Below are 10745 nucleotides of genomic sequence, written 5' to 3'. Positions count from 1 at the left end.
TTTTTATATTGACACTCGTATATCTTTACAGTTACACTCGTTAAAATTATATAGATTTGCAATCATACTTTTTTGTGGATATGAGTTGGTGGTAGAGGACGACGGTGGTGGTATTTGTTGGTAGTCGGAGTAAAGTTTTACTCATAAAAGACCAAAGTTACACTTATAAAAGACCAAAGTAACACTCAAAGGACCAAAGTTACACTCTAAAACTTTCAAATTTACACTTAAAGTACTACATTTACACTCATAAAACATCAAATTTACACTATGAAAATATTACATTTACATTCGTAAAACATCTAATTTACACTTGTAAAATGTTAAAATTATATAAATTCAAAATTTCCGTCACAAAAAATCAAATTTACACTCTTAAAATGTTACATTTACACTCGTAAATCATCAGATTTACACTTGTAAAATGTTAAAATTATATAAATTCAAAATTTCTGTCACAAAAAATCAAATTTACACTCTTAAAATGTTACATTTATACTCGTAAAACATCAAATTTACACTTGTAAAATGTTAAAATTATATAAATTCAAAATTTCCGTCAGAAAAAATCAAATTTACACTCTTAAAATGTTACATTTACACTCGTAAAACATCAAATTTACACAGTAAAATGTTGAAATTATATAAATTCAAAATTTCCATAACAAAAAATCAAATTTACACTTTTAAAATGTTACATATACACTCGTAGAACATCAAATTTACACTTGTAAAATGTTAAAATTATATAAATTCAAAATTTCCGTCACAAAAAATCAAATTTACACTCTTAAAATGTTACATTTACACTCGTAAAATGTTAGATTTACACTTGTAAAACTCATACAACATTACATTTACACTTGTAAATCTGAAACTCAAAACTGATTAATTAGGGGCTAGAGAGAGAAAGAAAAATTAATTAGTATATAGAAATTTGATTAGTGAAATAATTTTTTTGTTAATTTCAATCTCAACCATCCATTTCAATCCAACCATCCACATTTTTTTCCTTTTCTTTTTAATAGTCCTTAATCCATCCCTTCTCCATCCATCTCAACCATCCATTTTCTCATCCAATGGCTCTTAGAGGGACTTAGGGACTCAATAGCATATGGTGGACTCATAAGAACTCACCTCTCTCTCTCTCTCTCTCTCTCTCTCTCTCTCTCTCTCTCTCTCTATATATATATATATATATATATATATATATATATATATATATATATATATATATATATATATATATATATACAGAGAGAGAGAGAGAGAGAGAGAGAGAGAGGTTCTCATAAGTCCCTTACATCTTATGAGTCCCTAAGTTATTATAAGGACCATAGGATGGAGGGGATGAAAGGTTGAGATTAGATCTCAATGGATGGCCAAAATTCATCTCCTCTAATTAGCTCCTCATTGCAATTAAGTTCCTCCTTAATCCATTCTTCACTCATTATCAATGACTCCTTCCTCACTAAACATTCATCCCTCATTATCACAAACTCTTCCTATCTCTCTACATTCTCTCTCATTTTTCTCTCTATAAACGAAATCAAAACAAAAACAAATCTGAGAAAAAAAAAACTCCTCCACTGCCGGCCACCACCTGACCCACTGGAAATCACCACCCCCATCACTCCCTTCTTCCCAGTCGCCGGCCACCACCATTCCCACTATACACCTTCAACTACAACATCCCCACCACCTTAGCCGGCAGCCACGACTCTCCCTCCCGGCACCACGACTCCCTCCCTGCTGCCGCCTACCGCATATCCTTCGTGCCACGACTCTCCCTCCCTCAGCCGGCAGCCACGACTCACCCGACACCAGATCTACTCCCTCTTCCTCTGGCCACGATTCCCTTTCTCCCTCCCGGCAGCCACGAGATCTCGACCACCGACATCAACAACAACAACGCCATCTCACCGCACCAAAGCCACCACAATACCGCAAACCCGACACACCACCGTTCTTCTTTCCTTTTCAGTTATTGTTTTTTTTTTTTTTTTATGTTTGGATGTGTGTTGGTGTTGTATTGTTCCTGCGTGTTGTTTGTGTATTTCAATTTTTATTTTTTATTTTGTAATTTTTAATTGGTGTTGTTAATGTTATTGTTGCCGGGGTGGTTGTTTTCGTGGTTTGTATTTTCAGATCCGGTTTTTTACAAAAAAAATTTTTGTTTTTGTTTAAATATCGTATTTTCAGATCTAGTATATTTTTTTGTTATTTGTTTTATATTGTTATTGTATTGTATTTTCTAATTTTTGATCTTTCTTGTTTTTACTTTCTAATTTATTATTTTTCAAATTCTTGTTAACATTTATTAAATTTACACTATTTACGACTAAAGTTATACCCTTGCCATATTAAAGTTATACTATTTACGACTAAAGTTATACGCATTAAATACAAAAGTTATAGATCTATTTTATATAACTCAATTTGTATATTTTTTTTTAGTATTTGTGTGTTGGTGTTGTTGTGAGACGGTTTTTTTAATTTTTAGTAATAAATTAATTTTTTATTTTTCATTGTTAATTACGACTAAAGTTATACCCTTAAAACATTAAAGTTACACTATTTACGACTAAAGTTATACCCTTCACAAATTAAAGTTATACTATTTACGACTAAAGTTATACAATTGAACTAGACGAAAAAATGAGTTGGTGTTCCAAATCCGATTGCTTGTGATTTAAAATCTTGTCTTGTTTTATATTTTTTTTTTCAAATATGTCTTATTTAAATTTTGATATTTAGATAATGGCTTTTTTTTCCAGATCTAGTATTGTTGGTTTAAATTTAGTATTGCTGGTTTTTAGGATTACGGTTATATATTGGACTAAAGTTATACGATTTCGGACTAAAGTTATACGAATTTTGACTAAAGTTATACAAAAAATTGGACTAAAGTTACATAAAATTATATAAATTCCAACTAATTTATCGAAAATGACTAAAAGTTATACAAAAATAGACTAAAGTTATACAAATATGGACTAAAGTTATACAAAAACGGACTAAAGTTATACAAAAATGGACTAAAGTTATACAAATATGGACTAAAGGTATACAAATAAAGACTAAAGTTATACAAAAATGGATTAAAGGTATACAAAAAATGACTAAAGTTATACAAATATGGACTAAATTTATACAAATATGGACTAAATTTATACACAAATTTGGACTAAAGTTATTCAAACAATTGGACTAAAGTTACATAAAATTATATAAATTCCAACTAATTTATCGAAAATGACTAAAAGTTATACAAAAATAGACTAAAGTTATGCAAATATGGACTAAGGTTATACAAATAAGGACTAAAGTTATACAAAAATGGTTTAACTTTAGTGCATAATAGTATAACTTTAGTCCTTTTCTGTATAACTTTAGTCCAAAATTGTGTAACTTTAGTGCATAATAGTATAACTTAAGTCCTTTTCTGTATAACTTTAGTGCAAAATTGTGTAACTTTAGTCCAGAATTGTATAACTTGTCCAAATGTAAATTCAGATTTGAAACTAACACATGAGATTGAAGTTGCACAAATGCCCTTAATGTCCACTGAAGTTGCACATAATGTCAGTGAAGTTGCACACAATGTCGTTGAAGTTGCACATAATGTGAATTGAAGTTATACATAATGTCAGTGAAGTTATACATAATGTTGATTGAAGTTATACATGATATCGGTGAAGTTACACATTGAAGTTTTAATACTAAATCCGAAAATTTTATATAATAACACGAAATTTCTTGTTTAGTAGATCTAAGAATAAAATTAACTTATTATATGAGATTTATTTTTGTAAATCTAAGATAAAAATAAAAGAATTTTACAAGGTAAAAACGAGATTTGAAACCCAAAATCTTAAGAAAAAAAATGTATAAAAAACGAGATTTGAGAAAATAAATAAAAAAACGAGAACTAACAAAATAAAAGACAATTAAAAGAAAATAAAAGACAACAAAAAAAACGAATGGAAAAAACAACTCAAAACATAAAAATTAACACCAAAACGAAAAAAAAAAAACGAAAAAAAAATACCGAGGTGGCGGTGGTGGGGTGGCGGCGGCGGTGGTGGTGGGTGGTGAGTTGGTGTCGGGTGGGGTGGTGGTGAATGAAGATGAGAGGAGTGGGTGATTTATTTGGGTTTTGGTTTTTTAAGGTTTTGGGTTTTTTTAGAGAGGAGAGAAAAGTGAGATGTAGAGAGAGGAAAAGATAATTGTGATAATGAATTAATGAAGGATGGGTGAATTATTAGTGAATGAGATGATTAAATTAAGGAGGCAATTAAAGGAGATTCATTTGTAGCCATTCATTGAGATGAAATCTCATCCCTCAATTCCCTCCATCCAATGGCCTACATGAAGACTTATGGACTTATAAGTATATAGAGGACTTAGTTGATCTCTTATATATATATATATATATATATATATATATATATATATATATATATATATATATATATATATATATATAGGTCGGGATCCAAAGAGAACCACCCATATAATGAGAACCGTGAGAACCGTGAGAACCACCTTAATCTAATACAATAGTAGACGCGCGCGCAAAATCACCTACCCCTAAACATTCTAAACTCCGTCATTTCTCCAATTTTCGTTCCCTCTCATCATTCTTTCTCTCTCCTCAAATATCACCATCTTCACAACACCATTTTATGCGCACCATTGATCCTCAACTACTGATCCATCAATCTCTTCAACGGTCTACCTATTCGACGCGTCCTACATGAATGGAACCTTTTTATTCAAAGTAATATTTCGAAATTGCTGATTAATTTGTTGAATTTGAAAATTAGGGTTCGGTAATTTGAGAAATTGTTTAAATTGGTTGAAATCGTGATATTGTTGGCTTAGTTTTATGAATTAGACAGGTTTTACAATCGTCAAATTATTAGCTGCGTGCATCAAATTGTTGCTATGTGCGTCAAATTAGGGTTTATAGTTTGATCTGTTTGTAATTTTTCAATTAATCGATTAAAATTAGGGTTTATAGTTTGATCTGTTTGTAATTTTTAAATTAATCGATTAAAATCAGGGTTTATAGTTTGATTTGTTTGTAATTTTTCAATTAATCGATTAAAATTAGGGTTTATAGTTTGATCTGTTTGTAATTTTTCAATTAATCGATTAAAGTTGTTGAATTTGAGCAATTAGGGTTTCGTAATTTGAGAAATTAGGGTTCGGTAAAATTAGAAATTGCTTAAATTTGTTGAAATCGTGATATTGTTGGCTCAGTTTTATGAATTAGACAGGTTTTACAATCGTCAAACTATTAGCTACGTGCATCAAATTATTGCTATGTGTATCAAAATTTCTAATTTAGTTTTAGTAATAATTCCCTGGTATGATTTTATTGTCAGTTATTTAATTTTAAGTCGTTGTTATTGCAGCAATGACATTCTTAGTTCAATAGGGTCGCGTAGTTCTTCTAATGTCATTACAAATGACATTACAAATGAAGGACAGATGGTTGAAGTTATTGCATCTCAATCCATATCAGAAATATCTGCCCTTACCATTGATGTTCCTGAAATCGTACAAGATACAATTCTGTTGAACTGTTGAATGATCAGATAATTCTATATAACTGTGCTGTTGTATACTTGAGTTATCCAGTAAATCTAAATCCTAACTCTACTTTAATTTCATCACATTTGCAGATGACGTAGTAGAGGAGGCAGAGGTAGTAGAGGATGCACAGGAGGAGGAAGAGGCGTCCGGTTCAAGCAACATGAATCGGATTTTTGGTTGTCCTACCCATCTCAAGCCTGTTATTGGTATGGTCTTTGATACACTTGAACTCGGTATTGCCTTTTATGAAGCATATGGAAAAGAATGTGGGTTTGTGAATAGAAAAGGCTCACAAAAGAATAAACAGGGTGTCACTACACATAAAACTTGTTTGTGTAATAAGGCTGGAGAATGTGAAGCCAAAGGCAAAAAATGTCGTAGGCAAAGGACTAGGGTAGGTTACCTTGCTAGGATTAACTTTAAAAGAATTGCTAACGGTAAATACCAAATTTATGGTTTTGTTGAAGGGCATAATCATATGCCATCTACACCATTAACAATGGTACATTTGACGCAAATGAGAGAATTGAATATAGTTCATAAAAAAATGATAGTTGACAACTCAAAGGTTAACAAAGGTCCAGTTATGACCTATAGGATGTTTAAGGAGTATGTCAGAGGTTATCAGAATGTGGGTGCTTCATTGGAAGACTTTAAAAACTTTTCAAGAGATATCAAAAAGTTCTTGTCAGAAGGGGATGATCAAATGCTTATTGAGCATTTTATGAAAATAAAAAGAATGTGTCCATCCTTTTACTTTGACTTTAAGGTAGATGAGAAAGGTAGATTGTCACATGTTTTCTAGGCTGACCCTATTAGTATAAAAAATTATTTGCTATTTGGGGACATGACATCCTTTGACACTACATTTAGGAAAAATAAGTATAGAATGATATTCGCCCCTTTCATAGGGGTGGATCATCATAAGAGATGTGTGACCTTTGGGGCTGGGCTTCTTATTAATGAGAGCAAGGAGTCATTTGCTTGGTTATTTACGAGATTCCTAGAAGCTATGGGGGGTCGTTATCCTGTGTGTATAATAACTGACGAAGATTTGAGGATAGAAGGAGGATTTAAGAAAGTCTTTAAAGATAAAGTGCAACATAGATATTGCATGTGACACATATTGAAGAAGTTGCCAGAGAAGGTAGGGCCTGTGATATGTAGAGAAACTGAGTTTTTGAAAGAGATAAACTCATGTGTTTGGGGCGAAGATGTGGAGCCTGCTGAATTTGAGGAAAGATGGACAGCCATTGTGGAAGCTCATGGGTTGTCGGATAATGAGTGGCTTCAGGAAAAGCATGGCATTAGACAATTTTGGATTCCCGCTTACTTTCGTGACTTGTTCTTAGGAGGGTTGATGAGAACCACCTCGAGGTCCGAGTCAGAAAGTCATTTTTTTAGCAATTTCACTAATCCAAATTTGACCCTTGTTGAATTTTGGATGCGCTTTGAGAGTGCAATAGATACACAACGATGGGCTCAATCAAAACTGATTGCACAATCTAAGTACTCGTTTCCTGACTTGGCTACTCCTCTAGACCTAGAAAAGCATGCAGCAGAAACCTACACTCCGATAATTTTCGAGGAGTTCAAAGTGGAAATAAAGGCAGCATGCTTTACATGTGCCATTGGGGACAAAGAAAAAGATAAGAATCATGCAATTCTCTACATAGATGTCAAGGATCGTGAGAGAAAGAAAGACTATAAGGTAGGTTATAAGACAGCTGAAGTGAAACTAGTATGCAATTGCAAGAAATTTGAACGACATGGAATACTTTGTCGACATATTCTCTGTGTCCTTAAAGATTATGGTTTTGAGAAAATTCCAAGCGAATACCTACTTAATAGGTGGAGCAAACTAGCAACCTGCCAGCCAATCTTCAATTCTGATGGGCAGTTGCTTGCTGATTGCAGATCAGTCGATGCACAAAAGAATAAACTGACTGAATTGTGGTCAGAAATGTTCACTTGTGTATCACTAGTTGAACAGAGTCCTGTTAATTGTGATGAGTTACTAACCATTTTACGCGGGTTCAAGGAAAGGGTACTTGCAGAAACAACAAGTAGTGTCGCTGATGATGGTGGTAATAGTAGTATTGGAAAGAAAAGGGACAAAAATGCGGAAATTGGAATGCTCTTGGGTACAAGTGTGCCTAGCGAAATTACAATTTTGCCTCCAAGACAATGCAAAAACAAAGGCTCGGGAAAAAGAATGATTTCACAAAGATAAAGAGCGGGGGAAGTCAATAAGAAACCACTAAGAAGATGCAAGGCTTGTGAGCAGATGGAGAACCACGACAGCAGGAATTGTGAGCGACCAAAGGATCACTGACAAATAGTCAAGTAAGTGATGTCTCTTATTAGCGCAAGTTTTCTATTTTTACCCTTTTTGTTTCCCTCTAATTTTTATCTTTGCTGACATTTGCTTTCTTATGTGTGAGATTGAAGTTTTTTTAGAGGAATTGGACTTGTGCAGCGGAATTTTTGAGCATCATTTGAGAAGTCAACACTTGTTTTTAGGATTATTTTTTTTCATTTACAATTGTTTTGTAATAAATGTAACGGGAGTCTTCCGGATTTTTAAATTGTATATTTGAGAAGATGAAATTGTGATTCGATTTAAGAATAGAAAACATGTGTTTCCCTGAGCAATTATGGCATGCACATACGAGCTCATTTTATGCACGTACGAGGTCATTTTATGCACATGTGATAATTGTTTCTCCAAATTTTGTAATTAAAAAGCTGAAACATGTGATCATTTTATGCCAGCAATAAAATGTGATTAGTTGAATCATCATCGTGTACGACAAGTCGTTTAATATCATGCACATAAAAGGTTATTCCATGCACATAGAAGGCCATTTTATGCACAGATAACCCAAATGGGATAATCCCCATGAGATGGGTTAATTCTGATTACAACACTTGTTTTTAGGATCATTTCAAGTCTCAGGACTTAAATGTGGGTTTTAATTCTTATTTCAAGTCTCGAAACTTAAATGTGAGTGATTATTGAAGAAGTCGGGCCAATCCTATCAGCACTTTAGGCACGGCCCAACACGGCACGCTCAAAGTACATAGGAGTTGGTTTAAACTAAAGTTGAAGAATTAGTCAGGCACGCTCAAGCACGACACGAGCATGACACAGGCCATGACCGAGCATAGCCTAGGCGATCTCTAAATAATGCAAGTAATTTTGTTTTGAAAACTTTCATGCATGTAGAAGGCTGTTCCATACACATATAACGCCTTCTCATGCATGTAAATATGCAAGTTACTTTGGGATTTTAAAACAACAACACCCTGACAAATGAGGTAATTCTCATTACAAGTCTCATTAAAAAAGGCCATAATATAGTGACATAATTGTGCCCCACACGTTAAAAAGGGCTCTTCCATACACATATAACGCCTCCTCAGGCACGCTCAAGTCTGGTTAAACGGACCCGAAAGTCGACAAATTACATGCACGTAGAAAGGTATTTCATATACATAAAACGCCTTCTCATGCACGTAAGAGGGACTTTCATACACGCAAAAGTTACTTGGAGTACCTACACATATGCAACCTACAAATTTACTCCACCTACAAACTAATGCCTGCCCAAATCAAAGAATCAACAAAAGACAATGAGAAGGTTCTCAGAAACTCCCGTTTGCTAAGCACGCAAACTCTCACCATATTCATGCAAAAATAACACCTAGTTATAATCCTACAAAAAAAGGTAGGGAAATATTGTTACGTTTAAAGTCACTTGACATCAATATTGAAAGTCTTGCAGTTAAAAGATTGGGAAATAATAGAAACAAAATTAGATAAAGCCTTCGGAAGATATTGTTATTACCGTTCTCTTGTTTTCCTCCCATCTGATAAGATCTACAATCAAACTCTCACCATATTCATCCAAATTCTCCATATATATTTGACAACAATATTGAAAGTGTTGCAATAAAATATGCCGAATAATATTTGACTAATATAACTTGGTTTAGACATCATTACCTCGTAACAAGTCTGATCGGACCATAATGATTGACAACTCAAGGTTTCTAGAAACTTCAGCAAATAGACTCTGCAACAATACCTTTTGAAATAAGGAAATTTGTTAAACGCTTTAAAATGGTGTGTATCCCATCGAAAATATTAAAAACGAGTAGAGTATAATTTAAATATGTAAGGTACCCATTTTTTTGTCGAGGCATATCCACAGTCACAAACGGAAAATTTTTTATTTGCAACAACTTTTTCTATCCTGGAAAGTCTCTTGCAATAATCCCCAAAGCAGGAAATAACTACAAAAAACCAAAAAAAGAAAAACACAATAATATAAAAGCGAAGGAAAACCAACACAAAATTGAGGTAACAAACCCCTAAGGCATACGGATATAATCATACCGTTTCAACTAAAAATTTACATCTTGTGTCAGGACGCCTAAGCAAGTTTGAGTCAAGTATAAAGTTGGTCTTTTTAAAAAAGTCAGACACGCAAGCAAACCAATGTTCACGGTCGACACAATAAGGGAAGAAAGCCTGCAAAAACGCCCATAGGGTAATGAAAAAGTGACGGGATAATTACCAGTTTGACGGGATAATATACAAACAGGTTAGACAGGATAATTAATTAAGTTCTTTCTTGGGCAAGTAGTAAATTCCGTCGATATAATAAAATAAAAAAGTGACGGGATAATTACCATTTTAGTTTTGGTTAGACTTTTGGGCAAGTACTGAAGCTTAATGTACTGACTTTGAAAACTGTTTTTAGCGACAACATCCTTAAAGTTGAGAAAATTATTGAAAAATGTTGGTAATTCCAAGTACAAACATTAGCGGTTACTAAGGATGAATATGAATACCTTGATTATTGTCGGAAAGTACATAAGATTTGGTCTTTCAAGTGTTAAACGAAGACCAACAAGGTCAATTACCATATCCATGATCCATTTTCCTCCAAACAAAGTCGACATTCCTTCTTGGGTTACTTGCAGCCATGAAGTGTCTACAACAATGTCACTAATAATTCACATATTGTAATTAGATGCACACAGAACAGCAAAGTGGACAAAAATAACTCAAAAAGATGCTATATGGTCAGTGATAACTTACTCCTTATTTGCTACATTTGTCCTAATAAAAT

The 10745-nt window shown here is 33.3% G+C and overlaps 1 protein-coding gene across 1 annotated transcript; it reads left to right on the top strand.

The window, feature by feature from the left end:
* The first annotated feature begins 5499 nt into the window (after window positions 1–5499).
* On the top strand, window positions 5500–7837 carry LOC141640027 (protein FAR-RED IMPAIRED RESPONSE 1-like). Its single transcript, XM_074448988.1, has 3 exons — window positions 5500–5593; window positions 5694–6373; window positions 6737–7837. The coding sequence occupies exons 1-3, from the start codon at window positions 5500–5502 to the stop codon at window positions 7835–7837; spliced, it is 1875 nt and encodes a 624-aa protein (XP_074305089.1).
* The last annotated feature ends 2908 nt before the right edge of the window (window positions 7838–10745 follow it).

This window comes from Silene latifolia, unplaced genomic scaffold (assembly GCF_048544455.1).
Source record: "Silene latifolia isolate original U9 population unplaced genomic scaffold, ASM4854445v1 scaffold_70, whole genome shotgun sequence".
NCBI lineage: Eukaryota > Viridiplantae > Streptophyta > Magnoliopsida > Caryophyllales > Caryophyllaceae > Silene > Silene latifolia.
Note: the sequence above shows the minus strand (reverse complement) of the source record. Positions and strands in the feature narration are given on the sequence as shown.